The following is a 17,363-nucleotide window of genomic DNA, read 5'->3' on the forward strand; positions in this document are numbered from 1 at the left end:
GCACTTACATAACTTATTTCTTTTATGCTGTCTTCCATGTTATGTTGGAACACTTTTTTTTTTTAAAGGGGTGGCTTTTTGATTTGTACTTGTATCTTTAAATTTTATTTCTAAAGTTGGATTTTTTTTAACAGAATTGTTTTTACTTTGGAAGAGACCTTTTCCAAGTAGAAAGCCATTTTAAGATTTACCAGTTCAATACTAATTTATGTAATTTCTCCAATACGTTTGTGTAAAAAACAAAGTTTAAATTATGGCTCTTTTTATAAACAGTGTTTCCTGGTGATCGTGGAGCCTGTTCTTTCATTTTTCCCAGCCTGGAAAGCTTTTCTTAAAGTGCTAGTACACATAAAATATAAGGAGTTTTGGCATGATTTTGTAATTTTTTTGGCAGTCTTTATATAAGTATTTAGTGGTCTCCTTAAAAACAGGAATTCCGTTGCATTCAAGAAACATTAAAGCCTGTAATCATCAAAATTTCCTAGAGATTCATGAGCTGTTCTAGATGAAAGTACTCCCACGGAAAGTGCATGTCGGGTCAACCTTAATCCATCCATTTAACGTCTCTAGAAACCTCACTTTTATAACCGTGATCCTGGGGTCCCTACGTGGGGTTCCAGAATTCTCTCACATTCACCCCCTTCACTTCTCGGTTCACTTAAGCATCCATAGGCGCAAAACAGCATCTTACACTTAAAGAGAAGAACTTACGTTCTTAAACAAATCGGAGTTTACACGCGGCCCTTCCCTTCCAAGCAAAAGAAAGGACGCGCGCATATTCTGACCGGCATGGTGAGCTGGGTAAGCAGCGCCTCTGCGCACACCCGCCTCCCCCGGGGGCTCCAGAAGCGAGGGAGAGGCTCTCACAGGTGCCCTGGTAGGCTTGCGCCGCAGCTGCCTTTCCCTCCAGGGTCAGCAGATTATTACAGGGAGAACGCCTCCCGTGGCTGGGGCTTGTCTGTCCCGCGAGCTCCATCCACGCGCCGTTTGCTGGCAATCCGGGAAACCGGAGGAGAGCAGAGGAAACCTCAAGTCCAAAGAAAAAAGGCCCGCCTCCAATTAGAAGGACCGGAGCCCAGGGTTTGTAGCTGCAGTACTGCCGTTTCTGGTGTGAGGGCCGTCCCGGCCACTGCGGGCTGTTTCACAGCGTCCCTGTCCTCTGTCCACTGGATGCCAGACGTGCCCCTTACCACACTGTGACGACCCCGGATGTCCACCCTGAGGGCACGAGTACCCGGATGAGAACCACTGCTCTAACTGGGTCAAACTCTCATATGGAGTTCATCAAGAGGATGGAATCCCTGAGTTCTCCCTTTAAGTCTGAATGCTGTAAGCATACGTACACGACGTGCTGTGTAGACTCTCTGAGAGCGAAGAAGCTCTTCTGGAGAGCAGGTTAGAGTCAGGTTGCAGAAGCAGGCAAGCTCTTCACCAAGACCCAAAGGGGCACCACTTCTCCCAGCCTCTGCCGGGCTCCACTCACCTCATCAAGGAGGCACTTCTTCTCTCCACTCCCCATTCTGTGCAGCTATCTGGGTGTGGCACCGATGGTGGATTTGGATGGGCACACGCAAAACTCCAAACAAGGAATTTGTCAGTGTCTACATCTCTTCTGCAGGAAGAGGGAAATCCCAGGCCCCTCTCTAACTAACCAAGACCTTAAAGGTTTCTATATCTTCACAAAAGAAATGTCACTCCAGGGGCACCCGCGCAGCTCAGTCAGTCAAGTGTCCGACTCCGTTTCAGCTCAGGTCGTGATCTCATTGTGAGATCAAGGCCTGAGTCAGGCTCTGCATTGAGCATGGAGCCTGCTTAAGCTTCTCTCTCTCCCTCTCCTGCTGCCCCTCCCCCCCCCGAAAAAAAAGAGAAATGTCACTTTAAATTGTATTACTAAAACAATAAATTATCAGTAAGGTAACCAATTAGAAAAGCAAACTTTTAGAAATGAAAAGTTACGTTTTAAGTGAATTAGCAACATTCTCGAAAGTCCAGTTGTCTTAAAATACTTGCTTGGTAGTGAAACAGAAGTACGCATTTCCAGATAGGAGGGCAGAATAAGGTTGTGGTTCTTTAACCCAGGTAGCTTCTTAACCCAGGCACTGAGAAGTGTCTGCTTTAGGAAGTGCAGCTTTAAGAAGAACATTTATTATGAAAAACATTTTCTCCTCTTCTGGGATTTTTTTTTTTCATGAGCAGCATCCTCAAGAGTAAGCACTGGAGTTCTAGTTAGCACCACCACCCCCCCAAAAAAAAGAATAGACCTGAGAAGCTTAAAACTTAAAATATGGGGAAAGAACAGGGCAGAACAGGACTTTGAACAAATGGACAAGTGAACTAACAGGGCAAGTGATGTGCGTCTGCAGGGCATGCGCTTTGAAGCCTTCGTGCGTCCCTGCCTTCGTCTGGGCAGAGCAGCGGCGTCCACGGCTCAGGGAGTGGCCTCGGAGTCGGCCGGGCTGGGGGTGAAGCCCAGCCCTGACGCTGGCTAGCTATGACTGTGAGAAACTTCTTGAACTCGTCGAAGCTTGTTAGTGTGGAAGATGAGGATAATCGTGTCTACTTCTGAGAGTGCGTATAAAGGGCATAGCGAGGCGCGCACGCTCCGTGCAGGTGCTTCTGTGTGATGCCGTTTCCCCAGAGCGGGAGGGCGTGCTGTCAGGGCTCTGGCCTTCACAATCCTGCAACAGCCCCACTAGACTAAACGCTCTTTAGTACAGGTTTTGCCTCTATTGGCTAAAATCTCAGTGTCCCCCCCCCCATTTTCTTTCTCTTTAATTTCCAATTTTCTGAGAGGCTTTTGATAAGCAACTAAATTCTGGCCCTGGCTTTTCTACCTAACCTTATTTTCCACCACTCCCCAGAACGTTCCTTCCATGTCTGACGTGGCGTCACTGTCACTCCTAACTAAAACTCCATACTCACGTCACCAGAAGTGCCCCCTTCCGTGTGAACCCAGCCCCTCTTTAAGGCTCAGCCCTCGTGGCTGCCTCCTCAAAACCAAACTTTCTCTGCCCCTGCAGCCCTTCTCCACTCAGCGCTCACCGGCGCCTCCGCATGCCTGGCAGTGTGGACAGCACCGGGAGTGCTCGGGTGACCGGGACCCGGCCTCCCCGGGATTGGTACGGCCTCGTGTGGGAGACAGGCGGGTAAAAAAAGAGCTTCGGACGCCGCGGCAGGTGCACCTCCCCGGGTTACCCTTCCCCTGGTCGTCGTACTTGCTGTACTCGGCATGTACCTTGTGAGGAGTCCTTTAGACTTTGTTTTCTTTGTGCTTTAGCGGCTGAGTCTCACACCCCGACAGCGGCAGGCCTGAGACTGAGGGCACAGCGGGCACTTGGAGCACACGCTGGCTTGATGTAGGACGACCAGGCACGTAGTCGAAAGGAGGACGGGTTGCTCGGCCCGTTCTGATAGGCGTTGTCAGCTTCCAAAGATAAATTAAAAAACAAAACGATGATGGGTCAGCTCCTGGCGCTCACTGGGACCTCTTGGTGACTCGAGTGGTTCTCAGGCTTTTAGAATCATGTAACAGTGCATTTTCGAATTGGGAAATGGGACAAGGAGAATGAAGAATTGTCCCGTGCACGGAATAAAGTCAGCTTTACAGAAAACCTGCTGCATTGTCCACGTTTTCCTCATTTCGTCGCGGACCAGGAAGAGCCTCGTCCAAACGTGGCGTGAGCGTTTCCTGATCTCTAAGTTTCGGACTCCACTGGAAAGCGCCTCGGGTGTGGACCGAGCCCTTGGTTTGTGCGCAGCACAGCCACATCTGAGTTCGATGCTGTGCTGGCGTCGGCACCAGGGATCGCCGTGGCTGGCCCGTAACAGAAATGACGTTTCCACGTGTAGGTAAGCTGCCCCGACAAGATCCCATAGGTCACAGACTCCATGGAATATCCTGAACAAGCCCACACTGTCCCTGCCACTGAAATTAAAGTTTATTTCATTTTTATGTGGCTTGATCGTGTTTTTGGTCTTTTATTAGAGAGACTCCCCAAAGGCATGCATGAACTAGCCAGCCTTCCTTCCTTTGCCTTATTCCCATGCCAGTTGGAGAAATATTTCCACACCCTCCCACCTCACCAGTACAAAACACGCTACCCTAACGGGAGGGTGTCAGACCGGAGATTGGGTGAGAGCACCACAAATTCCCACTGTTGAGAACCCTTTCTCAAAGGGCCAGCTCGGATGATTAGAGGGAGGCGCTCTTTATTGTAGGTGCTCCTGATATAGCATGGGACCGACCGGCGCTTGTGTCTGTGCGGTTTGCATTCTGGTAATATAAGAAAGATACATGCTAGGAAGACATAAAATGGGACGGTGTGATGATAATAGCAGTTGGGATTAAACTGTTAGGTCATTCTTGCAGTGCAAAGCGAGAATAGGCCCCGCAGACCCCATAATGGTGCGTGGGGGAGCCCGGGACACCTGTCTGGGTGATTCTGAGTGTTGTAGTAAGAGTGGGAACAAGCACCCAGTTCTAGGTGTGGTTCTAATTGCTTTATGTCTCTACTGACCGGTAGGGTCACCCCGGCCATTATGTGGCTATTTAAATTTGAATTAATTCAAAAACTTTTTTAATGTTTATTTATTTTTGAGAGAGAGAGAGAGACAGCATGAGCGGGGGAGGAGCAGAAACAGAGGGAGACACAGAATCCAAAGCAGGCTCCAGGCTCTGAGCTGTCAGCACAGAGCCCGATGCAAGGCTCGAACCCACAAACCAGGAGATCGTGACCTGAGCTGAAGGTGGACGCTTAGCCAACTGAGCCACCCAGGTGCCCTGAAATTTGAATTAAATTCAAACTAAAAAAATAAAAGGGAAAAGATACGTTTCCCAGACATACCAACTACCCTCCAAGTGCTCAGTGTGGCCAGTGACTACTGGACAGCAGCGAATGGACTGCTTCCGTTATTGCAGTAAGTTCTGTTGGATAGCACCTCACCGGAGGGACTGTTTTCATGGCAACCCTGACAGAGCAGGTACTGCTTTCCTGTTTTGCAAATAAGGAGAGTGAGGCACAGGGAGCCATACGTAACTTGTCTAAAGTTGCGTAGTTAATGCATAACGGGACTAGGATTCATACCGCGGCCACCTGGGGGTTAATCTCCACCCCGCTGTGTCGCTGGGGCTCATAGATGACTGGGGCTCGTCTGTCCACTGGTCAGTAGGGCAGGTTACGCCATGGTAATATCTTGTCGCTGAACGCTATTAGATTCAACTAAAAGAAATTCTGAGCCAACGGCTAGGTCTTTTCTGTCTAAAAATGTAGCCCTATATTAGCACAGCTTCTCCTTCCTTGGAGAGGAAAGAGGGAGCTACAAAGCAGCAGGAAGATACCAGGCTGGTGTGATCTCCATAGAGCAGACCATCTGAGCTGTCTGCGCCTGTTTCCACGCACACAGAGTGGGAAGATGGGAAGTGCCCACCCCGCAGAGCTGTCGTGGGGGTTTGAGGAGGCGAGGCATGGATGGCACTCAGCACAGCTGGCCTCGTCACAGGTGCCCAGCACCTGGCGCATTAGCAGGGCAGCAGCTGTCATTACCACCCCCGTCCCTGCTCCGTTCTGTAACGGCCACTTGGATGGCGTGCTCCATAGCGCACGGCGAACAGCCGGGACTCATACCTTCTCCCAGAGCTGCCACGAGACCTCCTAGTTCCGAACGCCACACGCTGGTATTGGGGGAGAACAGGAAGGCCCAAAGCCCCTTGGAAATAAATGGGCATTTAGCTGATGCACTTAATGCTTGCAAATTTAAGCAAGTGTCTCACTCCTCTGAGCTTTAGTTCCTTAAAAAATGGTCCCGATCATACCTACCTTGTGCGATAGTTTCAATAATGAAATGATTATCTGTGAGCCTGGTGCATCGACACAATGTATACCATAGCCATAATTACCACTTTTATAGATGATTTTCAGCTTCTCATGACGAAAAAACGTCTTGGAGTATTTTCTTGCCCAGATGGCTTGGACTGACCCAGAGGCTGTGTCAGGGCAGAGGCAGAACAGGTGATCATCCGACACCGTCACCATCAGCACACCGTGTACCGTGATGGCCAAACCCTGGAACGACAGGGCAGAGCCCGCTGAAGAGCATCGTGGGGCCCGCGTAGCTGCTGTCTCACTGACACGGAAGCTGCTTCACACCCCGCCCCCGGGCCAGCAAGAAAAGCGGCTGCCTGCATGCCTGGAGGCAGCCATCCTGCCCGCCATGCAAAGCAGAAGGAAAAACGACTCAGGCTCCCAACTGGCCCACAGACTTGACCAGAATCAGAGCAACCAGAAGACGCCAAAACACCCACTCTAAGAATTTGGGGCATCGGATGGAAAATCTGGGTATTGTGAACCGCTAATTCCCAAGGATGTGGCCACATCCCACATCGGGTGCTGATTATTAAAAGTATCTAAATAAAGGTGGGCCCTGAAAGAGCGTGTCATGAACCAAGGATTGAGTTAACCCCATTGTGGGAGCAAGGGGTCAAGCACAAGAGGAAAAGAACAGCAAAAGACAGTTGTGCAAATGGAAACAGTGACAGAGGTACAGATGAAGTATCGTGACCTTTAAAAGGTAAAGGTCAGTAAGAACAAGAAAATACTGAACTGCGTCCCATTCTTGGAAAAATCCTTAGAAGACACAGTAATGTTTACTGTCCCAGGTTCTTCTGCTCTCCTCCCGCCGCTGATAGCTAATCTCTGAAAGACAGTTGCCCTGCCTCTTATCGTGCTTCGATTTGTTCTCCTTTATTCCCACTGGGTTAACGAACTGACGGCCTGTCTATCTAGTATGATCCAACTTTGGTTGCAAAGATGAGCCCTAAAATGGCTCGCACAGCACCTGCGCGCCGGGCAGTGCCCTCCACCCTCCCAGCTTCATCTGGGTCTCAGCACTGTTCGTTTAAGTGACACGCCTTCTTAAGGGAGCGATGCTGTGCGAGGAGTTTTCCTCCTCTCCGGAACCTAATGCACAGTGTACTAAAGAAGTGGAGTATGGGATTCTGGAAATTGTCTCATGCCCTGACATAATAAAGGCTCATTGTGAGCAGGAAGAACTTTATGGGAGTCCGCCTGAAATGCCACCAGTAGACATGCCTCATTTATTCTGCACAGCACAGAAAGCTCACGGAAAGGAAACTTTTAAAGAACTGAATGATCTGACGTCAGGACTGTCAGATCACAGGATGGAGAATCAAAGGGTGGTGCAGCCATAGGTGGACATGCTGAAGCCATCCAAAAAAGGTCGGAAATGAAGATCTAGGTAAATGCCTTCTTAAAAAAAATTTTTTTTCCAACATTTATTTATTTTGGGGACAGAGAGAGACAGAGCATGAACGGGGGAGGGGCAGAGAGAGAGGGAGGCACAGAATCGGAAACAGGCTCCAGGCTCTGAGCCATCAGCCCAGACCCCGACGCGGGGCTCGAACTCACGGACCGCGAGATCGTGACCTGGCTGAAGTCGGACGCTTAACCGACTGCGCCACCCAGGCGCCCCGGTAAATGCCTTCTTAAAAGACTAAATTTATCTTCTTTTAAGATTATTGGAGGGCACCCGTGTGCCTCAGTCGGTTAAGCCACCGACATTGGCTCAGGTCATGATCTTGTGGTTCATGAGGTTGAGCCCCGCATAGGGCTCTGTGCTGACAGTGAGGAGCTTGCTTGAGATTCAGTCTTTCCCTCTTTCTCTCTGCCCCTCCCCCACTCATTCCCTCCCTCCCTCTCTCTCTCTCTCAATAGATAAACATTAAATAAGTAAATAAATAAATAACATTATTGGCACTCTTGCTATGTTATTCCATAGACATAAGTGTCCGATAAAAACAAATATTTTATTAGTGTTCATCAGAGGATATGTAATCACTAAAATTAAATGCCCAGCCATGGTGACTTTAGTTACTGAATTGACTATTGATAGACTATTTTAATAATTCCAAAGATCCTTAATGTTTTCCCTGTTTACACTCTTCTGAAATAATTAGTGTGGGCCCATTTTGTACAAGGGCAAGTCAGAGGAGGTGATTCATTTTTGCTTGGTTGCCGCACTAAATTGTGAAGCTGTCGGAGATGACGTCACTGGGACTGGGCAGAGTTCTTCCACCTGTATCATGAGGATGAGATCTCTTTTTTTTGTAAGTGATAATCTTCCCAGATGCCTCATAAGGGTTCAGCTAAATATGTTCTATTAGCACTAATGAAACAATTGACTTTTACCTTTTGTAAGCAATAAAGGAAAAGCTTGGCTAAATTAAAGTGTATAGAGCTTCAGTTAATAATACCTTTCTTTCCCTGGGACCTACACTATAATTAGGCAGGTTCGCAAGATGGATAGAGGAAGCCCCATCAGTTAAATCAGTTGAAATGGTTCATCTGTTTGGCAAGCCATATGGAGAGATATTTTTAAAGCAAGTGAACACCTCTTCTCAGCCTCGGAAATACAATTTAGATCGTGATCATCAAGTACTAACATTTTAGGAGCGTCTCCCGTTTCATTATTGTGAAAAGACAGTTCGGCATTTGGGTCACTACATCTTTTGGGTTATCTATCAGTAAACCATTAAAATCTGTAGTCAGCGTAGAAATGGAAGCACCATCATCAGAAATGATCTGTTTATTTCCCTTCTCTTTAAAGGAAAGCTGGGTAGAACTGCGTGTGTGGGAAGCTGTGAGATTTTATTTCCCTAAATTGTTGACCCAGGACCATCTTTGCAGATGACAACCTCTTAGAAGTTCGCAAGTGGCATCGCTACGGAGTTGTGAACGTTTTCACAACTGTAGGTTATGAAGTGAGGCTATCGGGTGGTCCCCAGAGGGCAGTCATCCTCGATGCTGTGCAGGGACAGGAGGAGGACATAGGGAGCGCAGGAAGGGCTGAGCTGACAGACCCATCAGTCACTTGGCCATCTCTTCCCTAGAGGCAACTTCTAAGACCTTTCTCTTTGAAGTAGAAAGTGCTGAGTTGAGTCTGTACTGGCATTCTGCCCAGACGGTGACCCCTCCCAGCCAGCAGATGAAGGTACTGGTGTGCCCGCCTCCTGGGGTAGGGTCTGCCACAGGGTGTGGGCATTGTGGCTATTAAGTTGCCCAGTGTTCTGGGAGCGCCCTGGGCATCCCGCAAGCGCTCCGGGGCCACGCCATTTCAGACCATGGAACTCATGCATTTGCCCAGTTTGGCCTGCACTGCCCGCTTAGAGACACTGTGACAATCTGCAACACGGACGCGCTTCTTCCTGAGATGTTTTCAAATGGAAGGGCCGAGCCCCTACCAGTATACAGACACCTGGTGTGGTTTTTAAATAGAAACCAAACAGAAACTCTTAAAGTAGGAGCTAATCAGACTGCAGAGAAACTTGGTTAATAAATCCATCATGTAGGCCCCTAGTGACTGCAGACTTCCCAGACAGCCGCGTATCACATTCCCGTGTCTAATTGCCGATCTCTCTAATCACATCTATTACAACTTTAATGTTGGACTGCATATGCTTTCAGGAGGAAATGGCTGTCAGTGTCTCAAGAATTGTTGATGGGCCTTGTGTTTTGTGATGGATAATGTCAGAGAAGCACAGGAATGTATAATGCATGGGGGTGGGGAGGTCCTCAAGTGCTCATCATGATCATTTTCTGCCTGTCCTGGGGACACTGAGTTGTTGCTTTTGGAAAAACTGCCTTCCCATTAATCATTCTTGGTTCTGGTAAATGAACCACAATTCCAGCAACTCAAGACTGCCCTGGAACAAAATAACTGAAACATGCGATACGGCTTTGTCAGTGGGTAGTCAGAGATTACCTTCTTTAAGAGAGATCTCTTTATGATTTTTTTCCGACAACAAACCAGTATATGTTCATTATTAAAGAAGCTTTAGGGAGTATCGCAATAGAATTTTTAAAGATTATCCATAATCCACTCTTTAGAGAGAAACGCTTTTAACATTTTGTTGTATATCTCTTGTGGATTTTGTCCTTAGTTATATGTCCAAAAATATATTATATATATATAACTTCTAATATATTTTTTGACCTAACCTCTCCTAGAATATTTCCTTGTCAATAAATATTATCTAAACTATCATTTCTGATAATTGCATAGTTTACCTATACCATACTAACCTCTTATCAACAGATACTCAGATTACTTGGTGAGGTGGTTATCTTACCAAAAAAAAAAGATGCTTTTTTTGTTTATTTGTTTCTACAGGAGTTTTCCTCTTTTAACTTTTAGAGACGTACTCATTTTAAAAAGATGTTCTACCTACCCAGCTAGAGACAGGACCCAAAACACCATCTCCACCCACAGTTTGCACATTTGGATGAGTCCAAAATTAGTTCCATTACTGCTTTACCACAGTATAGCACACCTGTAGCTCAGTGTTTTATCTGAACTGCCTCATGTTCTCCTCCCAATCCCTGTGCCCTGTAGGTGCTACTGCTCTCTCCATGTCATAGGAGGAAACAGCCTGGTTGCTGTGGCCAAGCCAGAACAAGATTCTGACCCAAGATTCTGTGCTTAGCTCCTAACCACACCTGTTTTATTAGCCACACACACACACACACACACACACACACACACACACACGCAGTTCTTTAAGAATGATTAATAAAGATTTTCTGTCACTTAAAATAATTGCACCTTTTGCTTTCAACATATTTTTTTGCTTCCACTTTGTAATGGTGTTCATTCTCTTTCCCAGAATGTTTCTGGGGTGGTTGTTGAATGCTTACACACCCTCGATGATGTCCTTTTTCTCGGTGCCCTAATTCTTGGGGATTCTCAAATAATTTACTAGTTGAATTTCTTAAATACATGCACAAGTAGAAATAGGCCCTACAACTTAAAATGTTTTTTTTTTAATCCTGGACTGTTGTGAATTGATAATAATGTCAGTGTTCATTTTCAGAGATGGTAAGTTTCCTTTCCTAAAAGCAGGTATTTTGGATTGAGAGTTGATGGCCTAATTAGCCTTGGACCTTTTTTTAGCTTTTCCTAGAGCACTTTAGATTGTTTCAAAGTAAGAAGTAGGCTTTACGTCCCCGAGGGTGCCTTGCTCTGCCTAACTCTTTATTCGCTGCCCTGAATGCTTCTCTCCAGTGCATATGGAAGATAAAGGCCAGAAAATGTTTCTGTTTGCTTTTATGTTTCTCTCTTTGGAAGTAACTAGAATTTCTTTGCTAGCTCATTTCCATACTTAGATGATGTTCTGGAAATACCTCACAGGTAGGACTCAGTAAACAGTTTGGAAGTATGTTTATGTAATTATCAGCCAGTATTTACATAATATATAGCATTTACATACTATATAAATATATCTAACATCTATTGAGCACTTACTGTACCCGCACACTGTAAGTGATGGCATTTTGCTGTTAATTTTTTTTTTAATGTTTATTTATTTTTGAGACAGAGACAGAGCATGAACAGGGGAGGATCAGAGAAAGGGAGACACAGAATCTGAAGCAGGCTCCAGGCTCCGAGCTGTCAGCACAGAGCCCAACGCGGGGCTCGAACTCATGGACCACAAGATCATGACCTGAGCCAAAATCAGACGCTCAACTGACTGAGCCGCCCAGGCACCCCAGTTTTTTAAATTTTTTTAACGTTTATTTATTATTAAGAGAGAGAGAGAGCATGAGCAGGGGAGGGGCAGAGAGAGGAGGAGACACAGAATCCGAAACAGGCTCCAGGCTCTGAGCTGTCAGCACAGAGGCCGACACGGGGCTCGAACTCACAGACTGTGAAATCATGACCTGGGCCGAAGTCGGATGCTTAACCGACTGAGTCACCCAGGCGCCCCAATGATGGCATTTTGCTCTTAAAACAACCCTATGAGTTAGATATTGTGGTGATTTAGGTGACAAGATAGGGTTTAGATTTAAACCCAAGCACTGACCCCTCAGGAGCTTGTCGGTTCTGGTCTTGTTTATTCCACTGTGTTATGCAAATCTTCTTTGGGCCTCAGTTTCTTAATCTTGAAGTAAAGAGGAGTTGGAATAGCTAGCTGATTTTGAAGGTTTTTTCCACCCTCAACATTTTGAGTCCATGAATCTGCTTGGAAAACCACCTCCCTGTTAGAAATCATTTCCTCTCCTCTCACATTTGATGTCTACACTTGCTGCCTTTGCCCCTGGCCAACCTCCGTTTTCTCTATGGCAGTGCCTGTGCTGTAGGACACGCAGGAGGGGGCACATGAAGTCCCCAGGAGAAGGCCACATAGGTCCTTGTCACAGAACACTGGGGTACTGCGGTCTGCTCAGGGCTGGGCGGCTCCTGTTGAGTCACAGGCCACAGGCCACAGGCCACAGGCCACGCCAGAGGCACGCAGAGACGGCGTCAGGATGGACTGGAGCTGTTCTCATCGCTGGCAGTGTGAGAGGACCTAACGTGAATGGGTTATAACTTATTCATGACTAGAGTCTAAAATAGCTTCTTATAACTAATTCACAGCTACCACGTGAGTGCTAGTGTGCTATTTTTTCGGATTCTAAAATTATTACCCTATTTCCACAGGCTTTGTGAAAAGATAAGTCTGCGATTGCCAGGAACAAAGAAATTTCCCATCTTTTAATGGTGGGGCCCTTTCCTATCAGAGATACTCCATTGCTTTTAGTCTGAGAAATGTGGTACAGGGACACTTTAAAATACTGCTTCTGGCATGTCAAGAAATTACGGGATGAGGTCATGTTCAAATCAATACTGCCGCAGTGCTTTTTGATCCATGCGATGCAATTCTTGTCGAGATCTCCACTCAGCAACATTAGGAAGCAGTGTAAAATTATCCGAAGCCCGTCTGTGATGCAGGAGTTCAGATGTGAAGGAAAAGTGGAAGTTCATTAGGCAAGAGGATGGGAGGTGGTTTGCCAAGAGCATTCCAGACGGAGGGAGCCAGGAGGGAGCCAGGAGGGAGCCAGGTGCGGGAAGGCGCTGTGTTGGGGGAGGGGTGCGGCAGAGGGGGCTCCCGAGAGGACAGCGGTGTTGATGGAGCCCCGAGGTGACTGGTGTGGGGCGAGCCCGGGAAGGGGCAGGCCGAGCAGGCAGGGCCTCTGGGAGCGGGGGGGGGGGGGGGGGGGGGCAGGGGGGGGGCTGGATCCCAGGAGCATTGCAAGGATGCCAGGCGGTCAGAGCTCTGTTTGTGGATGCAAATGTGGGCAAGATCTGTGTGTGCACTTAGGAGGGACGGTACGGAAAGCGTATGTGTTTCAAAGGGGGCGAAAGCAAGTCTGACTGTGGTCCCTCCCCGCCGTAACACCTGAGGCGTGGCTTTCTGACCACCCCGGCCTCATTGCGGAGTCAGCCCAGAGGCAGAGAGGGAGCGTGGCCCTGCCTCTCAGAGTGGGCACCCGCCTGGACCCCCAGGACCGGGACACACGTGACGCCACGGGTACCTTGTTCTTTCTCCTCAGACCGGCTTAGCTGCTTCACAGCGGCTCTGGCTAGGCGCACGGTGCCCTGCCCTCAGCCAGCTTCCCGGGAAGCTTCGCCGCTGAGTCTTTTCTGCCGGACTGGAAGGGCAGCAGCGCCCTCCGGCCGTTGTCCGTCTCACCTGGAGCACGGAGAGCCTGTGGGCCCTGCCCCGGGGAGCAGTGGTGCGCCCGCGTCCGGTGCACACCCCCCGTGCAGAGGCCACCGCAGGGCACCGCGCCTGTGCCCTCCGTGTCAGAGCACCGGGTGTGGCGTGGGCATTCCACGTGTGCGTGGAATTGAGACCCACCGCAGCCTTCGGGATTCTGGCCCGCGGAGCCTGAGGGCCCAGAGAGGCTGCGAGGCTCCGATGCGGCCTTTCCTGGTTTATGTTTTCCCTTGTTGGTGCGATATTCGCGTTTTTCCTCAGGGGGCGTGGCGAGAACAAACGACGATAAGTGACAGGAGAGCACTTGGTGCTGGTACAACTGGAGATGGCCCGTAAATAAAATGATCGTGCCACCATTTAAGCCTTAATGCCCTGAAAGAGAAGAAAGAACATCACTCTTGAATTAGGATGAGAATCGGACACGAGCTACTGACAGGCCATTTGTCCTCCTGCTGCCACAGAGCAGCCTCGGTGAGGTCGGGGCCCACGTCTCTCCAAGGACCTTCATTAAAAGCACGTTCTCACCAGGAGATGGTGTTAGCGTCCCTCCCCGCTGCGGGAGGCGGTCTTGGCCGGGTCTCCAGAACCCCTCTCTCCAGAGTTTGGAAGAGCAAGGCTTTGTCAAGCATTAATTTTCCAAACCGATAGAGTGAATAGCACATTAACAGACATTTAGTGCCTAATGACTTTACGGGGGGGGGGGGGGGGGGGGGGGGGGAATGCGCGTGTGGCTTAACCTCCAGATCACGGTCAAAGCAGCCTATTCGGCAGACCTTCTGCCTTCAGCGCCTGTTCCCACCACTTCTGGAGTTCCTCTGGCGGAGCCGTGCACACCACCAGCGTGGGCCTTGCCCTGCGGCCGCCACTGTGGCCGGGCCCTCGAGTGCCGGTGTCTTGGCACCCCATCTCGGAGGCCAGCGTCCAGGCCACCCCGCCTTCGGCCGAGCCAATAACTGCGAAACTGCTGACCGCTCCCAGCGACGCTTAGAAACAAAATGGGATTTTGCCTCAAGACAAAAAGCTGCGGTACGGAGAGCCCACACTTTACAGCGTGTGCCCTTTTGACACACAAAGTGCAGTGTTGTGCAAGCCGTGCTCTCTGAATGTCGCCCTCCGTTACTGGTTGACACATCATCAAGACGGGGTGAATGCCTTTGCTCAGGCAGGATGCATTATTCATGGGCACAGACGCCCTGCAGCTTTCCCGTCAGCCATCATGCCGACCCCTCCAGGGGGGAGTCACGAACGCTCCTTCGTGTCTGTGACCCCAGAGTGTCTTAGAGATTCTGAACTAAGCCTCGCGGGACCACCTTCTTTTCTTCTTCCAGATCAGCCACGTCTCTCAGCTGTGTCTCCGTGGCCTAACCGGGATGCTTCTGTAGCTTCATTCTTGCCCGTTTACTGGAAGGATTAGGTCACGACCGTGATCACATGTCACAAGATCTAAGGATGAGAAAGTTAAAGCATCGCTTTTTGTTTAAGCTACAGCGACTCTTTGTCCTCCGGAAGTCAGTGATGTTGTTATCCTTTTGAGCTGATAGAAAATAATTTAGTAGCTTGGATACCATTTGGAGATGCGACTCGCCGCCTCGGGCCTGAGGGGGCCCACACTGTTGGTGTGTATCCAGCAACGGAGAAGGGGAGAGCGCCCGTCGGGTGAGGTGCCGTGGGGTCGATGACCCTGTCCCCCCGCTGTCGGGGCCCCGGACGGAGCGGCCGCAGCTCCCTTGCCGGCTCCGCAAGTTACATACTCTACATACATACATACATCTTCCTGTTCGCCTGGTGCGTCTTCCTCCCGAGACTGTCTGCCCACGGCAATGGGAGCTTCAAGGGCACCTTCTCATTCCTGCGCTTGCCACGGTGAACTAATGAATTACAGATCAGTAAGTACAACTCAACGCTGCTGATTCACGAGGCGATGAGACTGTGAACGGGCACATTTCGATGCTGGACAAATCCGTTTTTGAAATTTTCACGTTTCCCATTTTCTCTGAGCAAGACGTGCCTGTGAAGTTAAGCATCTAAGCGGGAAGCCCCTGGAATCAAAGGCTGCTCAGCCTGAAGGCTCCCCTGGTGCCACACCCCTACTCGAAGGCGTGGCACGTGGGGTGCCCCTGCGCCAGGCTCCGTGCACTCTGGACGGACTCAGATTGCACGGCAGGTGCCGGAGGGCGAGAGCCCTGCTGAGCGGCAAGACTGTGCTTCGAGCTGCTCTCTTACCACCCTAGGCCCGCGAGTTCCGGATCAGCTTTAAGTCGCTCTTTGTCTTCATCGGCAAGCCCCGGAAATACGGGTTCGGCGTTTTTCAGTCGCCACCAGCATCTCCCACGTCCACAGCTGACCCTGCGGCCGGGCGCTGCGCTGTGCCCCTGTCCTGCCCGGAGTGTCCTTTTGTTGCTCTGTACCTGGCTCCCTTCACCCTTCCTCCTTTACCTTCCCTTTCTCGGGCTCGCCTGCCACACGATTTCCTTCTTACCTTTCCTCTGGAGCGAAGCCGGTCGCCGGGGGGATGGAGGGAAGCTTTTCCTGCGGTGAGGACACGGGTCTTGAGTTCCAGTCATGAGCTTTTCTTAGCTCCAGAGCTGGGGTGTAAATATGTCACTGACCTTACAAGGCACAGCGATTGGTGTCACCCAACGTGGCGACAGTGCCTGGGTGTGTGGTCTTCTCCAGAGCCGTTTGTCCACAAACTGGAAGCCATCTGAGAAGTGGCGTCTCCTCTGGGAGGAACTTTGGCAAAGCAGATGAGGAAACTGCGCTCTGAGGCTGTGTATTTACCAGACCAATTTATAAGTTAATTACCCACCTTTTGTCCTTTGCGTTTTTCAGTGTCATGCAAGGCATCTTGAATTTCTCTGGTAGCTTTTCCAGAAAGACCGATAGACTTCACCTCATTTCTTGAGTTACGACAAAGGCCAAGAATCTGAGGCCCTGTGTGAGCAGCTGACGATTGAGGACTGAAAAGCCACCGCGGGCAGGGAGGCAGGGTTTGGGGACAGACTCCAGATTCCCACAGCCGCCACGTGGCTCTTTTCCCAAAGAAAGACCCGGGGTTCCTCTCAGCTCTGTGAAATCCAGAGGCTTCCGCTGGAATTCCCCCTGCCTCTTCCTCCCACCCCTCGCTTGCTTTGGCCAGCGCTCGATGCCATCTTGAGGAAATGTTGCCCCCGGTGCCCAGGCGCCCGGTTTCCCATGAGGGAGCTGTGGGTGCCTAGCTCATCAGGGAAATCTTTGCCGATACAGCTGTCCTGGTCACAGTCTGTAGAAGTATAGGTGGCGTGTGGAAAGACCAGGATTTGGAATCGGGGGGCCCGGGGTTTGATGCCCCCCTTCTAGAGCTGGGCCTCATGCTGCCTGTGAGCCCCCGGTGCCAAGGGGGGCGGTCAGAGGGCAGCGTCCTCTTCCGGCCTACTCCCTGCAACCCTCAGCGTCAGGGAGGGCCGCCGGCGTCTGTGTCTCCCACAGGTCACCCGGATGTCAGCATGGCAGCCACAAACCTGGAGAACCAGCTGCACAGCGCCCAGAAGAACCTCCTGTTCCTCCAGCGGGAGCATGCCGGCACCCTCAAGGGGCTGCACGCCGAGATCAGGCGGCTGCAGCAACACTGCACAGGTACCGGGGGCCCCGCACCCCCTCTGCGGCAGGGCAGAGCGGGGACCTGTGATCCGGCCCGTCACAGACGGCGGCCGGCTCGGAAGCTGTGCCAGGCCCACTCGGGGGCAGGGTGAAGAGGGGGCTCCGCTCCCCTCCGTCGTGGACGAGCCTGCCGTTGCCGGAGCGCACTCCGGTGCCTTATTAGCTCACCCTC

The 17,363-nt window shown here is 50.1% G+C and overlaps 2 protein-coding genes across 3 annotated transcripts in view; one reads left to right on the plus strand and one right to left on the minus strand.

Annotated features, from left to right (window-relative positions):
- The window catches only part of LOC122470913 (collagen alpha-1(I) chain-like), a 67,648-nt gene extending 53,190 nt beyond the window's left edge, over positions 1-14,458 (minus strand). The window contains exon 1 of the mRNA XM_043559161.1: positions 14,326-14,458. Coding sequence (XP_043415096.1) covers positions 14,326-14,458 — 133 coding nt within the window. The remainder of the gene's footprint in view (positions 1-14,325) is intronic.
- Positions 1-17,363, plus strand: part of CCDC92 (coiled-coil domain containing 92) — a 29,719-nt gene that overhangs the window by 7,851 nt on the left and 4,505 nt on the right. Inside the window, exons 1-2 of one of the 2 annotated variants that reach the window (XM_043557383.1) lie at positions 5,427-7,254; positions 17,021-17,167. In XM_043557383.1, the coding sequence (XP_043413318.1) occupies positions 17,038-17,167 (130 nt within the window). In that variant the 5' untranslated portion in view covers positions 5,427-7,254; positions 17,021-17,037. Of the gene's footprint in view, positions 1-5,426; positions 7,255-17,020; positions 17,168-17,363 lie in introns of those variants that run through there. The other variant, XM_043557382.1, reaches the window with a different exon arrangement.

This window comes from Prionailurus bengalensis, chromosome D3 (assembly GCF_016509475.1).
Source record: "Prionailurus bengalensis isolate Pbe53 chromosome D3, Fcat_Pben_1.1_paternal_pri, whole genome shotgun sequence".
Lineage (NCBI taxonomy): Eukaryota > Metazoa > Chordata > Mammalia > Carnivora > Felidae > Prionailurus > Prionailurus bengalensis.